The sequence below is a fragment of the Thamnophis sirtalis genome, unplaced genomic scaffold (genome assembly GCF_051295495.1).
Source record: "Thamnophis sirtalis isolate CommonGarterSnake01/CBP01778 unplaced genomic scaffold, rThaSir2_p1.2 scaffold_3, whole genome shotgun sequence".
NCBI classification, from domain to species: Eukaryota; Metazoa; Chordata; class Lepidosauria; order Squamata; family Natricidae; genus Thamnophis; species Thamnophis sirtalis.
In genome coordinates this window covers 67,912,273-67,930,999 of record NW_028261383.1, presented here as the reverse complement: position 1 = coordinate 67,930,999, position 18,727 = coordinate 67,912,273, and the positions used below count along the sequence as shown (strand labels likewise).

Below are 18,727 nucleotides of genomic sequence, written 5' to 3'. Positions count from 1 at the left end.
CTTGGTTCCAGCGCTGCTGTGGGCTCTTCCTATGATGCGAGAAGGACCACCGAGGTCAGGCGGTGGGGAACGGCAGCCAGCCCCCGACTCCGCGGGACGTCTGCAAGGGGCAGCGCCTGGGCTTCGGTCTGCTGGCCGACTGTGCCACCTGCAACGGCAGCTCCGGGGACGGCTGGAAGGCACAGCGTTCAACGAGGGCAGGATGCGAGACGAGCTGGAGCTCAATTTGCAGCCCCGAACCCAGCTTCAGGGAAAAGCAAGAAACGGCCAAAAATCAAGGCCGAAAATCCACTGGCTAGCATGCGCATGTTCACTGGAGCTGACAGGGCAACACTTCACGTGCCCTCAGAAATGGTTCTGTGTGCCACCTGCAGCATGCGTGCCATAGGTTCACCATCACGGACCTAGTGTCTCATACCACTGCCTTCCAGGAATCTAGCCAGCCACTTGTAGCTACTAGCGGCCATACCCCATTGCTAGACTTCTATGACTGTGACTGTTGTGATGTTTTATTATGCTCCTCCAGAATCCAAACAGTTGTCTCCCAAGGGACCTTTTGATGGACCTTAGCTGCTGCATCAACTATAGCGGCAGGTGAGGGTGGGATTTCTACAGTGGGCATAGTGGAAAAGCACAATCTCTTATACTTATCATTTAATAAGTATTGATAATTTTGATAATTGTTTGATAATTCAGATAATTCAAAGCCTGAGCTTTGATTTGTATCTGCTATGCCATGCTACTTACTTTCATTTTCTGTATATGAGGTGGGGGGAAGTGGTCCTAGATATAAGCAACAAAATCCTGCAGCTTATCAAATCGCGTTGTAATTCACTATAGTCGCATGTGAATACTTGTAAACATTACTTGGGGCAATAAAATACAAACTTAAGAGGCCTTTCAGCTGCTCATATAGCTAATCCTCAAATTATAACAATTGTGCCATAGTTATTATTAGACAGCGAGGCAGTTAAGTTGTGCCCCATTTTATGACATTTTTGCATGGTTGTTATGTGAATCACTGCAGTTGTTAAATGAAACATGTGGTTGTTAAGCGAACCCAGCTTCCCCCATTGACTTTGCTGTCTACAAAGACGACCCCAGAACACTGCAACCATAGTAAATACGTATCAGTTGTCAAGGGGCAAATTTTGATCACGATAATAGAGATGTTGTAATGATTGTTAAGTGCAAGGACTGGTTGTAAGTCATTTTTCTCATTTCCCTTGTAACTTTGAATGGTAGCTGGACAAATGACATCATATAAGTCAAGGACTATCGTACATAAGTACAGGCAGAATCATGTTTGAACCTAAAAATACCAGGCTCTGAACAAAAGACCATGTGGGGGGAAAAATTCAAGATTCTCTGAACTTCTCAAAGAACAATGACATGCCATGAAAATAATTGCAAACTTTTGTTTTATCGTCCATTCTCTCGGGAGTCCTTGTTCTCCACCTCAGTGGCTGCTGGATAGGCTAATAATAGATTGCAAAGCTGGACTCTGGCTTCTGATCTATGGCTTCTGCTTATTTGAACTGATTAATGAGTCAGCTAGGAACTACGTCCACATGTTCACAATTTAGACAATCCTGCTGTCAAGCAGGCAAGACCAAGAGATGAACTTGCCACCAATTGCAAGAAATAATTCATATGGATAGATGGGGGAACAGTCCATCTTCACCATAAGGCTGGAAAGAGCAATAGTTTAAAAACAGTGACCAGCCAGAAAAATCATCTTTATAAAGCATTTCAGTGTATTGGACAATACCATTAAAGTATGACAATTTTGATATTCTAGGACAGGGATATCAAACTGGTGGCCTGGGGCCGGATGTGTCAAGCACAGGCCACGCCCACAGGCCAGCTCTGCGAAGAGGGGAAATGTCACAAAATGTCACACGACAGCAATGTGATGCTGTGAGTTGGACACCCGTGTTCTAGGAGGATGAAGATAGAAGAACCATGTTTCACATTTTATGCTAGACATGCAGGTTTCCAAACAATTCCAGCTTTCTAATACAAAGTGGGAAGTGGTGGCTCAGTGGCTAAGAAGCTGAGCCTGTCGATCAGAAAGGTCGCCAGTTCGAATCCCTAGTGCTGCATAATGGAGTGAGCTCCCGTTACTTGTCCCAGCTTCTGCCAACCTAGCAATTCGAAAGCAGGTAAAAATGCAAGTAGAAAAATAGGAACCACATTTGGTGGGAAGATAACAGTGTTTTGTGTGCCTTTGGCATTTAGTCATGCCGACCACAAGACCATGGAAACATCTTTGAATAGAGCTGGCTCTTTGGCTTTGAAACGGAGATGAGCACCACCTCCTAGTCGGGAACAACTAGCACATATGTGTGAGGGTAACCTTTACCTTTAATACAAAGTATTTTTTGATGAGGCAACCAGACAACTTTTTTCCCCGGAAACGTTTACTTTTATTAGAACTGCTTGCATATGGTTTTCAACATGTACTCAAATGTTACAGTGCTCTTTATAAAAAAAAAAAATCTGCCCAATAATCATGATAAAAGCAGCGTGTTACAGTTTGAAATTACTCAGCATTCCTTGATTTGGAGACCACCGCCTTTACTGCCTGAATGATGGCATCCTTATCGATGCCAAACAACTTGAGCAGTTCATTCGGCTTCCCGCTTCTTGGCACGTTAGAGACAGCCAAGCGACGGACCACAATCCCTGGTTCACCAATCAGAGCAGCAGATACAGCTTCTCCAATGCCACCTAAAGAAGTAAGATGTAAAGAAGATGGTAAGTGAAGCGCACACATTTAGTAAGCAAATAATTTTTTTGTTGTTAGTTGCGAAGTCGTGTCTGACCCATCGCGACCCCATGGATAACGTTCCTCCAGGCCTTCCTGTACTCTACCATCCCCCAGAGTTCATTTAAGCTCACACCAACTGCTTCAGTGACTCCATCCAGCCACCTAATTCTCTGTCGTCCCCTTCTTCTTTTGCCCTCAATCTTTCCCAGTATCAGGCTCTTCTCCAGGGAGTCCTTCCTTCTCATTGGGTGGCCAAAGTATTTGAGTTTCATCTTCAGGATTTGGCCTTCTAAAGAGCAGTCAGGGTTGATCTCCTCTAGGACTGACCGGTTTGATTGCCTTGCAGTCCAAGGGACTCGCAAAGTCCAAGCAAATAAATAGTTACTGGAAATTGTGGCTTTCCTAAGAGGCCTTTCCTTTAAATGTTTTTTTAAAACAAGAGGATGGTTTGAATCTCAAGAGAACGGTTGGGCAGTGGAACTGAGCTTGAAGCAAGAGCCATTCACGCGGACAAGTACAGGTAATCCTCGTCTTACTACAGTTTGTTTAGTGTACAAAGTTACAGTGGCACTGAAAAAAAAGTGACTCGTGACCAGTTTTCACATTTGTAAGTGTTGCAGCCTGATCGCTAGGTCAAAATTCAAACACTTGGCAACTGACTCACATTTATGACGGTTGCAGTGTTTCAGGGTCTCGTGATCCACTTTTTGTGACTTTCCAACAAGCAAAGTCAATGGGGAAGCCAGATTTACTTAACAACCATGTTACTAACTTAACAACTGCGGGTGATTTGCTTAACAACTGTGGCAAAACCCACTTTATAAATGTTTCAGTTAGCAGCAGAAGTTTTTGGTTCAACTATCGTCATAAGTCGGGAACTACCTATATTCGGCGGTCTTTCCTTTGAGGAAAAAGAGCCCCTTCTGTCTTAGGCAGCCTTGATGCAGAGTGGTAGAAGAAGAACTGGTCATTCATTATACAATGCATTCAAATAGTGAAGATGCTCCTTTTTAATATTAATATTTATTAATATTTTTTACAAATATTTTTAATATACCTTCAGGGTAATGGTCCTCCACTGTGATAATTCTGCCTTTTGTTTCTCTTGCATTTTTAAGTATAGTTTCTGAATCCAGAGGTTTTATAGTGAATAGGTCGATTACTCTGATGAATATTTTTTCTGTAAATGAGGAATAAAAATAGTCATGTAGTATATATGCCTCACAAACTGCAAATCAGGAAACTAATTTTTTTTTCAAAAATGCAAACTTTCAACCACAAATGTATTTAGCACATTAATTATGAGATCTGAGGGAAGTACTTAATACCCCAAATAATCTAAAATGTATTTATATTTCTATTATCTTTCAAATATACAAATCAGATCTGTGTTTCTTCAACTTTTGGAAAGATGATTATTCGTATCTCCCAATTCTCACATCTCTCCAACTTTCATGTTACCACTTTGTCCAGGGTTTATATGACATTTAAAATCAGAGATGAGAAAGTCCCAATTTAATCGGCCATTTCAAGCACTGTGCTTGACAAGGGAGTTGAAGTTTTCTATTGGAGCCTCCATCTTATAGAACAGCTTCTTCCTGAAGTCAGATCGGTACCAATCCTAATGATCTTCCACAGGTAGTAAAAACAAAGCTTTTCCACATAGCATTTGGCAGATGGCAACACACCAATTTTATTAGTGTCATGTATTATGGATTCCTGTATTGACTTGGTTTTTAAAACTTTTTTTTTGTTTTCCTAATACTGTAGTTTGCCATCTCATTTAATTTGGATAGTGACATAGATTTTTCAATGTTGGGCAAATGTTAAAATGTTTACATTTTTGCACCCTTTTTCTACCATGAGCCCAATATCCTGCTCTTAAATAAGCTGTCTGCAAGAAAGGTATAATCAGAGGTGGTATTTAGCAGTTCTCTCCGGTTCGGATGAACCGGTAGCGGCAGCTGCGGGAAGCTCCGCCCACCTGCCCTGACATAATGTGCATGCACTGTACATGCACAGAAGGCGGTGTGCACATATAGATGAGGCGCATGCGAGCGAAGCTAGGACGCACGCTCACATTTACAAACCAGTAGGGAAGGTAAGTGAATCCCACCACTAGGTATAATGGTACCTGGTACAGGTTTCAATTTTTTTTTTTTTACTGGTGAAGATTGAGAGTATTGTCCTTAAATATAAATGGAATAATGAGGACTGACTTGTTCAAACTTCCCAGTATGACATCATATAGGTTGAACAATTCTGATCTAACTGTGACTGCAGATCATGTGTTTGTACAGTTTGTATACTTGTATATTTTTTCATGTTTTTAGTCACAAATGAAGTGGTACATGAAGCATTAATATAGTCTGCCACATGCTAAGCACAATGGCCTAAATCTGAAACAGTTTTTTTTTTACAATTTACAAATTGAAGTTAAATGGAAATATATAATATTAGTTCAATCATAGTATGCTGTAAAATAAACTTTCAAAAATAGAAGAGAAAGAATGACATTACACAAATCCAATCTGCTATTAATAGTTAAAACTTGGAGACTTTTAATGCTATACAAGGTCTATAAATAGATATAAGGAGGAACCTGGATCTGAAGTCGTTATCCAGATTCCAAGACAAACATTAATAATTGCACCATACTAGGACAACTTCCTGTTTCCCTTTTTGCTTTAGAGATATCATTTCCAGGCCTGCAGTCATATTCCTTTTAGGATCTTTGGCCTGCCACACTCTCTCTTATCTTACTATGCTGTTTCATTAGTGGGGTAATTGGGAGGGGGAATAGTAAGGAGAAGAATTATAGAATGTGTTGTTCTCAAAATAAAACATTCCTTTCTAGAAGCCCAAGGTCATTCTTTGTCTCTGCACTTCTGCACCTGACCGGAACTAGATGGGTGGAGATGCCAGCGTGGCAGTGGAAGATTAGACCATGTAATGGACATGTGAGTGTGGGGGCAAGATCATGAACTTTCAACTGGGTGGAAAACTCAGGCAGCTTTCAAATTCGGGTTTTCCACAGATGTGCCAACATGTCTCTCTTAATAAATTAGAAGTTTGAGGAAAGTTCTGCCTTGGACTCTGATTTAATTTTGGATGATATTTGGAACGTTGACAATCATATCTGGCTGCAAAAATGCAGGCTAACAACTAGATAGGAGCAAAGTCATAAAAAGTTTAACTCCTTGCTACTCTCTTGCATTGCAGTCCATATAGCAGTCATATTTTATAACTCTTCTTTGTTGATAGATCTATCTGTCTCTGTCTGTCCTTTCTACTTCTTTTTTTCTAACACTTATTAGAATAACCACCATATTAAAAAGTATTCTATGTCTATCCATTGTCTCTTGCCCTTTTTAAAATTTCAACTCTTATTAGCTTTTTTAATATGATGCCTGAAAATTCAAATTTTCCCAAGATAGTTCTCTATAATCACCTTTTTTAAGTTGTTCAGCTGCAGCTATTGCTTCATGCAGAGTCACTCCTGCCCCAATGACAGTAACCTTGTCTTCCTTACTCTTCAACACCACCTGGCAAGAACAACATTTAAACTGAAATCAGATATCTTGTATGTTTAGGTAATTTGTTTCAGAGATTGTTAGTGCTGCAATGAAAGAGACAATAATGAAATTCATGTCATTCCCTTATTTCGGCGACTTTTGAAATCACTCACCTTGGCATGTCCAACTTGAAAGTCTTCTCCACTGTCGTAAATTACAGCATTTTCTGGGCGACTAGTTCTTATGAAACATATGCCCTGTTTTTAAAAAGAACACAGTGTGGACTTTAAAGACAATTGCAAGCTATGAATTTAAACCTCAAAATTAAAAATACAAGCTAATTAAAAATGGGGATACAATCATAATTTTTCATTAAGTTGACTTCTTAGTTGTAATACTCTTATCTGAATCCATAGGAAAATTCACTTTCAGAAAAGACTCATGTACAGGTAGTCCTCAACTTATGACCATAATTGAGATTGGATAGAATAAGCTTTTTGCCTACTTCCTCCATCCTTTCACCAACTTCTCTTTTTACATACTAAAATAAGTAGGACTTTTTCGATTGATCATTTGCTCTTGATGCCAAAACATGGAACCACCCAAATTTTTGAATACATTTTTAAGTTGTCTTGTGCTAAATATGACATATCATAAAGTAATTTCTCTATTTAACAGAAAACTTCCAGATTAACTACAATGAATCAAGAAGAGGAAATGGATTGCTTCCAAAGGAACAAAGGATGCATTATAAAGAGGAGGAAATATAAAGTTAAACTTATACAGAGAAACTGCATAAATTTTTATTAGATCTACTCTGTGGTTAGTATACACAGGCTCAAATTTGTGAATAGGGTTGTTTCCTGGAAATGAAAACAATAGTAGCAAATGTTTCCCTATTAAATTTTGATTGATTCCCAGTGATTGGCACCTTTTAGCTTTCAAGATGTTCAGCTGATATTCTGTAAGAGTTAGCTTTCTTTTCAATCCAATTAGAATGTAAACTCAATACATTTTCCATACTGCTAAAAGAATTTTGAGGAAGGTTTTGGAAAGGGTAGGGAAACCAGGGCCCTCCAAAAGTTGCTGACTACAAGTCCCAGCATCCCATCTTCCTTAAAGAAAAGAAAGTATGAGTTCCTGACCTTTCTATTGGCAGCCAATTCTACTGCCTTTTCAGTGGCCACAGCATCACTAGGATAAAATACAGTTGAATTAGGAATGGTTCGGAACATGGATAGATCCTCCAGTCCCATCTGTGAAGGCCCATCTTCACCTGGAAAGAGAAATTTTGAAGAAAATGTAACCATAAAATTGAACAAACACCATTTCTGTGTACGTCTTACAACAAACAAACAGAAATTATCTAAAATAAATGTAACACACTCACGGACCACCTTCCATCTTGTCCTTAAACTTGGACCCCTCTAAATAGCAAAGAAAGAAGATAGAGGTAAACTAAATTGAAAGAAAACCTGGGTTAAAAAGAAAAATGAAGGATAAGGTAGCAGTAATAAAGCAAGCACAGTGGTGAAAAAAAGGAAATAAGTTGTGTCTACGTAAACACCATGCACACAAGCATAGAATAAAATAAACATAATTGGAATGGAGAATTTAGAAATCTATCATAGAAATGTATCATAGCATCCCACTGAGATCATTTAAAGGGAAAAGAAAAATCAAAGCAAAACTGACATAGCCTATATTTTAGTCAGAACTGGCTCTCAAAAATTAAAACCAACAGGAATGCACTGTTATATACAAAGCAAGAGATGACACAGTCTCTTCATATGCAACTTCCTCCAGGAAGACCATTTTTACAAATTACTCTATGATTTGGTTGCTGTTGAAGAAATTAAGAATAAATCTTGGCAATATATTTTTCCAGTTTCTGCTTGATTAAACTACTAAGTAGCATAACTTGCTTCTTTAAGGTGCCATAGGAGTTTAAAACCTTCTATATCCAGTAAAAATTGATATGAAAAATGAATGGTTCAGTGAATAGAAAGTCATTGTTGTCTATTGCAGAAAACACAATTCTGCTGCATCTGCAGCGATTAAAAATGGCAGACAGAGGTTTTTCTTAGCTTTGAAGTTTGAGATTATATTTCTGAAGTAAATATGGTTTTCTATGCAGAAAAATATAACTCGTTGATAATGTTGAAACCATTACAGTACTCAATACTTTGCATAAGCTAAGAAGGATCTGTGCCATTCAAAATTATTTGGAGAAGAGGCTAAAACTGATTGGTTGACTGACTTTGTCAGTTATAAGAAAATGATATTATCCAAACAACATAAAAGGAAAAGATGTTTTTTAAAATCTCACTTTGCTGTTTCATATTTGTTGGATACAGTTAATCTTTCCCACATATTAAAAAAAATGGTAAAACTGTCAGAAACTAAGCAATAATACCAGCCTTAGCAGGAAGATTTTTCAGTACAATTACAAACTCCAACATACTGTTCATAATTCACGCATGGATGGCTTATGGGGAAGCAGGTCTAAAAGATGCCATTTAAAAGGGGGACTTCAGTCAAAGTATTAAGCAAGGCACCAATTCTGCAAGTCTTTCTTCCAAAGAGTAGAAGCCCTTCAGATACATATATAATCTTAAGATGCAGCAGAAGGAGTGGAAGCACTCAGTGTGCTGCTACGTTGGGGGCATTGTCCCTACATTAAAGGGGGGGAGAAGAAAGAAAGAAAGAAAGAAAGAAAGAAAGAAAGAAAGAAAGAAAGAAAGAAAGAAAGAAAGAAAGAAAGAAAGAAAGAAAGAAAGAAAGAGCCAAACATGCAGATAGTTACTCTGGATGGCTAATGTAAAAGCCAGAGTCTCTCACAGAGCTTGATGTAGATATTCTGTAGAAACAGATTCTACAAAATGCATAGTCTGCTTGGGACCCACCACAAAAGAATAACAGTTATAATCACAAACCTTCTGATAAGCAGAGTTGGCCTTTGGACAATGGAGATGGATCCTTGTTTGGGGTGTTGGCATCATACTGACTGGGGCATTTACTTTTTATATAAGGCAGCTTTTCGCAATTACCATGACTAAAGCACATTCTACACAACTATTAGATATAGTATCCTGGAAGAAACCTCCTGGACCTCTTCTTGCATACCAAGGACTCAAGTTGGGGAAGTGTCCCTCCCGCCTGCAACTCAGTGTCAGATTCCACCACACTGGATTTTGCATGTTTATCAAGATGCCCTCAAGGGTATTCACTTTTAAGTAATTCATATATAAATGTGCAATAACTCGCAACGCCTTGAAGGACTACAAACAGTTTGGTGGGGTGGGGGGAAGTATGATACTTACCAATGGATACACCACAGTGAGATCCACAAAGATTAATGTTGCTCTCAGAAATGGCTGCCATACGTATCTGATCATAAGCCCTGGTGAAAAATGTGGCAAAGGCGCTAGCAAAGGCAATGTTTCTGTCACGGGAGGCGCAGCCAACTGCAACGCTCACCTGCAAAATAGGGAAGGAAAAGAACTAAATTCATCCTGGCTTTTGACATCTTTTGAGAAATGCTTCAAACACTTAGGCTGATGTCCAGCTGTTCCCTTAACAAACATGGACTAGTCTACAGGCTGTTTCTCCTTAGCTATTTCATTCTTATGGCAAATCAGGAAGCCCATTAGTTAGGTTAGGCTGTGGCACAGGATAAGGTGCTTTATGGATGAGTGGGCACTTGATCCTGAGACTCCATACCTACTGCACCAATTAAACATTTTAAAGATTAAAATTAAGAAGAGAGAAGAGTCATTGCATATTGCTTTTCACGATTGTTAAACTAATTAATACAAGAGAGGGCTTTTTCTACAGTGATTCCATTCCTACGGATTCTTTGTCAGATCCCATCATTTCCACCTTTTTTAAAAAATCTAAAAAACTTATCAATATTGTCATACCTTCCCCTAAACGGGTCTTACTCTTCTATTCTGGGTTTACACTTGTAACTGGGGGTGGGGTGGGGGGGAGGCTTCGGAAAAAATATAGTAAAACACACTTTTGTTTATTATGATTCATTTCATCACTCCTTTGAAGTACCTTATTGAAAGAACTAACAATCAACCACTATGCAATATAAAAAGAAAGGGAAAGAAGAAAAAAGAATGTAGGAATAGAAATAACATTAGACCTGGATTTAATATTATGGTGGGATTTTCTGCTAATAAAAACATTTTCACTGAGATATAAACAGGTGGTTTCAAACTGAATTATGTGAGAGAACGTTCTCTCTGCATGCAGCAACCAAAAACTAGTGCAGAAATAGGCCAAATAAAATAAATTGGCTATGAGAAATTCCACTTCTAAGAACATCAACTGCTCCAAATAATGAATTTTTTTTTACAAAGGAAAAGCAATCACATCCCTGTCAGGGAGCACTGATTTGTTTGATTAAAGCATTAACCTCTTAAGTAATTATGAAATTTAAGATTCAATTCTACTACGGTGAAAATGCTAATTTTGCATTTATAATTAATAGTTTACTTTCTGTTTTATTGCCAATTTTCTACCATCAGTGCTTTGCCTCTATATCAGAACTAACAGGTTCTATGGCCTAAGAAAACCTGAAGCCTTGCTTAAGTATGGTAAATGTAATCAAAACAATTTAACTACAAGCACTTTTGAATAATGAAATTGGTGTGCAACAGAGGAGCAGAAGGAAATGATGAATCTTTTGGCTTTGAGAAATTCATCAATCTTTAGCACAATATTCAGTGACCTATACAATGAATTAATAGAAAGAAATATTTCATTATTCTGGATGACAAAAGAGGTGTTCCTGCTCTGATTGATATCTCAGAACTGTTGCTGTGAGGAAAAAATGAAGGAGAGAGTTCTCTGTACGTTGCCTTGAGCTTCTGGAGGAAAAGGGGGTTTAGATTAAATTAAATTAAAATATCTGCTCAAAGACTGTTGCTAGCTGTTCCTATCCAGCAGCTGTAACTTGCAGAACCAAGCTTAGCTATGACTTTCTCTTTCCATGTTTCATTTCTTTCTTATCACTATTGGGCATTACGGAAGGGAAACTTCATGCCCATCTCCATGCTTACTGTGTATACAACCAAAGCTGTTTTTCCTATTTTAATCTTGTTTACATAAGATTGTAAGATGCTCAGACTTGGTTGAAATAAACAACAAACCCCAGCTCAAGGTCCATGCAATCTTGGTATGAGCATAGTGACATTTCAAGGCTTGAGGGAAGGGAAATAGGCTGTTAAAAAGGATGGGAAGGAAACAAAAGATATGACAGGGAGAATGTGAGAATTGTAGTATTAGGAAATATGTGACCCATCTATTAGGATTTTAAAACAAGTTCATTACTTTTTGCTATACTGCACCTCTCAATTCCAGATATTTCTGAAAGGGGATCATTTTTTTAAAGAATTTATATGGCTGTTCACTCACTTTCAATGACTCTAGGTAGCTTACAAACAATTAAAACGTAATATAAAAGTAAAAACAATCCCCCGCCCCACCCCATATCATGACAAGGATATAGTAGTAATGATGGTGGTCAGCAATAACAAATCAATTTATTTTGCACATGTCGCAATCTGTATGCACGACAAGAACATACCATGTTTTGTTCAGCAATGTAACACTCAATGAAACGGCTGGGATGTTCCTTTTTGAACAGCTCAGAGAAAGTAGAATTCTTGGTGTCTCCATCCAAAGCAACCACCCGGTTACAGGCTTGTCCTAGTTTTGCAAGAGCCACACCATAAGCTTTGCGGGTTGCAAACTGTGAAGTGAACCAAGATGCACCATTTAAAAATACTCCATAATTCTTGGAAATAAAATATTTTAGCAATAAAAAAATAATCCAAATAATCATTATTCCCTGAACAGCTTAGGAAGACCACAGTAATTTTTTTTTAATGTTACAGAATTAGAAAGGTATGACAGGTTTCTGAGGCACTAATCTTAGCAAAACTTTCAAATATTTAGCATTTGATGAGCCCAAATATATTCTGGCGCATCTAGGCAATATCTACATTTTTTTTTGAAAATTTCACATTCTTTTGATAACACTCCCATAAAATTATTTCTATGCCTCTAATTAGATACATGGCTCAATGAGGCATGTTATTATGCTTTTAGGCAGAACACTATTTCATGAAAGCACTGATAAAAAAATTGAGGCAGGACTAATCTGCCTTAAGTGGCTGATCCATGTCACTGATATAATACTGAAAGGAGACACACTCAATTATAAAGTACCAATTTATACCAACGTTGCAGCTGCCCATCCAGTAAACTCTCTCCTGCAGAGATTCTCTATTATTGCTAACCTTTATCCTTTTGTGGACAGCTGGCACGTTTCCAAACAAAGCAATGGATTGCAGCCACCTTCATGCTGATTTTCAAAGACTGCCTATGTGAGGAGCCAGACAGCTCTTGGACACATCACACTGGGGCCCTCAACTTAACACTAATAAGGAGTTAAATTCAAATACTGGCACTAGTTTGTCAGTTTTGGATCTCAGGTGTCTTATTGTGATTGATATTGGGGCACGTATTATTTTATCAACCACAATAAGACACCTGAGATCCAAAACTGACAAACTAGTGCCAGTATTTGAATTTTATTAGGATACGGCCTTTCCAATCTTTACACATGTCCACTTTGATTAACATTTGGGATGCTATTTAGGCAACTTCTTGCATGAAGTCCTCATTAAATTTATTCATGGATGATTTGGACATTTTTCAGAAGCTTTTACAGAAGTATTGTCCAGAGAAGACCATGCTTAATTATCCTAAGCATACTATGCAACTCATTATTTCTGAAATCTATGAGGTTTCCATTTGGGTTATCTTACAATGGCCCTCCTCTTGAATTCTGGACTGGCATTTAACTAGAGAGTAATTATAAGGAAGAATCTTTGTTTTAAAAAAATCTTACTTGGCCTCATCAGAGTAGCCCTCACTGTTCTGGATAGATAATGCTACTATAAATAAAATCAATTACAATGGCAACTCCTGGGGATTGGCTTCTGAAACAACTCCAGAATATTTTACAATATTATAAACTATGAACACCATTTAATCTCATAATCTATCTCCATAAACCAAGCAGTCATTGGAAAAGAAAGCCCTTTTTGCTCTCCCTATTATTAATAATATTTGAAAAAAGTACCTTATTTCCTATCTTGTAGTTTGGTGGAGATGGCATCTTGACATTTTTAATATTAACAGCTGGTGCATCGTCTTGTGGAAGCATTGGAGAAAGCTTTTTCTTGTTCTGGATTTTGCCAAGGATCTCCTCAATTATTTGCTCAGCCATGTCTTTCGGAAGAGGTTTGCCGTGCCAGTTTTCCTTATCTTCAACCCCTGTAGAATTGTTATTCGTATTTTGAGCCATTTTCTGCCATAGCCACTTCATTCTTGTAATTGAATTGCTTTGCTGCCAGATAAACCATTCATTCTCCAGGCCCAAATACATTTTCTCATTTTTCTTATACCTCGAAGTATATTCTTTATGTAATGAGTTTCTGCAGCTCAGCCCATCATTTTTATTTCCTGCAAGTCTTGACTCCATGAACATGGGTGGGCTATATTAATTAATTTAGTCAGCGTATCCGTAATCTTAACAGAATGAATGACATTTTAGATCAGAGGTCTTCAAACTTAGCAACTTTAAGACTTGTGGACTTCATCTCCCAGAATTCTCCAGCCAGCAGAGCTTCTGGGAGTTGAAGTCCACAAGTCTTAAAGTTGCCAAGTTTGGGGGGCCCTGTTTTAGATATTTGGTGAGTAAGGAACAGAACAGGCAGGCAAGAATTCTTCAAATTCTTCAACCAAATTCATGTGCAAGTATGAAACATTTTGTTGCTTCAGGAAAGAGCATCAGGCAGACTGAGTCCTCACTATAAAAGGATCTAAATACTGGATTCTTTTCTCCTTCAGAAGCCTCAAAAAGTGGCAACGTTTGTTCCTGAAAAATGACAAACACCTAGAGCTTTATTTGCCTATTTTTGAAGGGCCTAAGACTATTGAAGAACACCAAAAGACCACCAGTTTCATCAAGGAAGCTCACAAGTAAGATATGAGCAGGCAGCCCCCACCAACCATGGTCTCTTACTTGCTTCCTGTCTTTTTCTTATGGTACAAATTGTGAAAGTTAAGCAATCCCTAAGATAGATAGATATATTCAATCATTCTCCTGGGGCGTGGGAATATGGAAGTCAACCTTTTCATATACTAGTTAATTGTTCTCTTTTCCTCATCCTTGGATGGATTCTAAATTGCAATTTTATTCATCTTTTAAATTAAAAAATAGTAAATAATACAGTAACAGTAAAATTCTTGTCATTTTGCAGCATATTTTAGGATATTCTAGTGAAAATATTGTCCAAAACCACTTAAACGTATTTACTCTACTTTTGTTTACTCCAAGAAATGGGTGAGAAAGTTTGATATTCAAGCTTTGTGGTGATTTCATATTGCAGCATGATAGCTACAGTAAAAGGCATTGATGTACAGGTAAGGTTCAATGGAAAATAAAAATGTTGAGTGCTCAGTTAAAACTTTCCAATACCAGCTCTTGTGAGACTTATAAGTTTTTACTGTACTTACAATATGCAGCTGCAATAAAGATTTGAATAAAAAACCTCCAGAACCAAAGCAAAAACCTCTGGCACATTAGCTTCATTAAAATAACCCATTCCAAAAGATAATTCATGTCAGTGTTAATATTTACTTTTAAAATTGTACAATAAGATCATCAATCAAATTTGGCTATTAGAGTTAACCTATGATCACAATTGGCATCAGAATTTCCAATCTAAGTTGTTGCAGTCATTACTCAAATCAGTGACTAGACCCAATTTGATGAGAATTTTTACTACAGATAAGTCAAGTCACCATGGTTGTAAGTTGAGCCACCCGATTCTAAGTGCAAATTCAGTTTAATTAAGGACAGTTTTTTACCATCTTTTTTTCCCCAGAAACTGCAAAAAAGTAACTAATTGTGATCATATGACTGCAGGTCACTACAACCAGTGATAAATGCAAACTGGCTGCCAAGCATCCAAATTACAATCACACAACCATGCTGGTGGAATGATGGTCATAAGTTCAAATTTAAGTGATAACTGACTTTTTTGAAGGTCACCGTTAATTCAAAGCATTGTTAATCAAGTAAAGTGAGGTCTACCTGTATACATATACTGTAGGCAAAACATCATAGTTTAGGAATATTTGTAGGAATTATAGAAGGAAACTGCCTCTTTCCTTCTTGTTTGGTTGACCGAATCCTTTTCATTGGAGAGAAATAACTCAGATTGATTGAAAACAAACTTAAGTTAAAAAAATATATAAATTCCTGATTTAAATCTCACATTTACCTTGAGCCTAAATATATTGCTTAAGACCCTTATCTGCCCTATGGGGAAAATTGTAATCCACAAAAAATGTTAAGCATTACAACATAAGATTTAGAAAGTGCTCTAAACATACAAGAATTTATGGAATTAACTTATAATTAACTTCTTATTAAATCAAACAAAAATGTAATCCTTAAATAGTGGTTGCAGCTGTTCTGAGGAGCCTGCGGCTTGGAATTTACCTGTTATTCCTTTGCCTTTGAAGGTCTTGGCAATAATTGCAGTTGGCTGGTGTTTTGTCTGACCAAAGGCTTTGCACAGTTCCTCCACACTGTGGCCATCAACAATGATTGCGTGCCAGCTAGAAGGCAAACAAATCAAAGAAACACTTTGAAGTATGACACGAATACACATGGTCTGTGAAGTATAAAGATGTAAATACGCCTATTTACGCCTACGGAACATATATAAGGATTTCTCTTTGATGTGATTGTTGTGAGATGTTCAAAATAAACAAATTCCAAAGAATCATTTGAGACATATCAAAGGCCTTAGACTACCTTGGCATTCATGGATGAAAATGTGTTGTCTTGTCTTGTTTCATAACAATCAACAAACAAAGCTAACAAAGTCATTGTACATGAGAGAAGAAAAAGCCAATTTTCCTCCCACTTCACTTATAAAATATCCAGAGGATAAAAAAACAAAGCAGGAGCAGAGGAGCTTATATGGTGACCATGACGCAGCTAACCAAAATAAATTTTGTTTTCTAAATGGGCCAATTTTGCAAAAACGCAACAGTTGAGACAGTCAAGTAAAATACCATCCTTACCATACCTTTCAGATTCCACAACAAACAAACAAAAGGCCAATAACCCATGAAATATTTAAGAATTTTATCGGCATTTATTTCATCTTATTTCCAAGATCATTCTCTATTATTTATTAATCTGTATTTAATTATCAGCCCAAATAAAGATTTTAAACAATCATAGGATATTAAAGTATAATAAAGCCACGTACCCAAAGGACTCACAACGTTTCTGATAGGTTTCTACATTATGCTGCAATGGAGCAGGATCACTTTGTCCCAACCGGTTAATATCAAGAATAGCAGTCAAATTATCCAGTTTGTAGAATCCAGCAAAGGCCATTGCTTCCCAAACTGAGCCTTCAGATAACTCTCCATCTCCAAGCATACAATATACACGATAGCTGTATATAAAAGAAAAGGCAGAGTGATGATATTTAGCTTGCTAAATTACTGAAAGTGGAAATGGAAACAGGGTAGAAGGCTAGAAGTCTTAATCTAGAACCAAGGAGAAATTTCCCGACAGTAAAAAAAATTTAGTCAGTACAACAGCTTGCCTCTAGAAGTTGTGGGTTTTTATGAAGAGATTTGGCCAGCCACTTGTCTGGAATGGTCCAGGATCATCTGCTTGAGCAGGGTCTTGGACTAGAAGACCTTCAAGGTTCCTTCCAGCTCTGTTATATTGTCACTGTTATTCCTCTCCTGCTGTGGGGTAAGACCTGCTTAGTTCTTGCTGCCTGTCATCCAGGAATGACTCAGATGATATCCCATCTCAACCTTGGTTGCCTTAGAGTTACTTCTATAATGCAAGGTCCTATTCTGAAGCTTGAATACCTATTCTTTCTTAGAAGTCTGATAAATACCAGTTTACCAAAAAGGAAAATGCAGGAGTAAAAAAAAAGAGTAAATGCAGTGGTTTGGTTAAATCATAAAGTTGTGTTTGTCTGCTACAAATAAAAGAACACTTACTCTGACTGCATGTAAACTTGCAATAAACTTGCTTAATTACTTAAAAACTAGTCTGGATCTCTGGTCTTATCAAGCAAGGGCATTATGGAACTAACCCAGTTTACATTTAGTTTTAAATCTGTAACATAAATCCATGGTTTATGGCATAGAAAAAAATTGTGCTTAATCTATCTGAGGCAAACTATGTAAACTTTATTCCACTTTTCCTGTCTTATTTTGGCAGGGCTACTAAATCTGGACTGAAATCATTAGATGGAAGCAAAATCTACATTATTCTTCCTGTAATCTGGTGGCCATCTGGAGTTTGACAGGCAGGAACTCGTAGCTCTGCTTTGGGGGAATCTGCTCTTGTGACAAAGTCAGCCTTGAGCAAACTCCTTTGAGCAGAAATCTACTTAAACATTCTTGCATATAGTTTGTCTAAATATGTAAAACTAACAATTATATGATTCGGTCAGTCATAAGAAGATAGTTTTGGAAAGTGCCTGTATCATAGAGAGAAAGAGCCAGGAAATGCCATTAATCAGAAGCTGTTCTCATGCAAATGCATATAGGCACATACAATGCATAGAGCTAGTTTGATATAGTTGTTAAAAGTGCTGGTCTAGAAACAAGGAGACTGTGAATTATAGTATTGCCTGATAGGCATTAAAAACCAGCTGAGTCAGAGATGGGTTCCTACCGGTTCGGCTGAGTAGGTAATAATTCAGCCAGACATGTGCCCAAACTGGTTTTATCCTTGGAAGCACCATCTTGATTTTCTATTCTGTGCACACAATTTTTCGGACGCCAAACTGGTAGTAATGCTGGCAAGAACCTACCCCTGAACTGAGTGCATTTGAGCTGGTCACTCTTCTCAGCCCAATCTACCTCACAGGATTGTTGTTGAGGGGGGGAAATAGGAGGAAGAAGGAGTATTATGTATATTCACTGCCCTGAGTTATTTATAAAAATAAAACAAGTGGGATAAATATGTAATAAATCCACAGTACTGGGAGTTATGACAGCACATAGGTGTTGAACTAGGAAAGGGGAGAACAATAGTCTACTTTGAGCTGCAGATGCGCACTGGTGACTGGGCCAGTTCCTTTCAGCTCAATCTACTTTGCAGGGTTGTTGTTGCAGGAGAAAATGGGAGGATCTTTTCTTCATGAATCGCAATATGAAAGGCAGGATATAAATCAAACAAAGGAAGCAAACAGTACATTGCATTTATATAGCAAATGCTCAGTGAGATTAAGGATCCCTAATGAGGAAAGATTCAAAAAGTTGCCCTATGAGGTCATTTATTTGAATTCAATTCTGCCCA

The 18,727-nt window shown here is 37.7% G+C and overlaps 1 protein-coding gene across 1 annotated transcript in view; it reads right to left on the bottom strand.

Annotated features, from left to right (window-relative positions):
* Positions 1-2,405: 2,405 nt before the first annotated feature.
* The window catches only part of TKT (transketolase), a 30,410-nt gene continuing 14,088 nt past the window's right edge, over positions 2,406-18,727 (bottom strand). Inside the window, exons 5-14 of the mRNA XM_014056928.2 lie at positions 16,662-16,853; positions 15,881-15,999; positions 13,451-13,644; positions 11,888-12,052; positions 9,612-9,768; positions 7,434-7,564; positions 6,462-6,545; positions 6,225-6,318; positions 3,831-3,953; positions 2,406-2,733 (exon numbers count right to left, since the gene is read on the bottom strand). Of these exons, the coding sequence (XP_013912403.2) occupies positions 2,546-2,733; positions 3,831-3,953; positions 6,225-6,318; positions 6,462-6,545; positions 7,434-7,564; positions 9,612-9,768; positions 11,888-12,052; positions 13,451-13,644; positions 15,881-15,999; positions 16,662-16,853 (1,447 nt within the window). The 3' untranslated portion in view covers positions 2,406-2,545. The remainder of the gene's footprint in view (positions 2,734-3,830; positions 3,954-6,224; positions 6,319-6,461; positions 6,546-7,433; positions 7,565-9,611; positions 9,769-11,887; positions 12,053-13,450; positions 13,645-15,880; positions 16,000-16,661; positions 16,854-18,727) is intronic.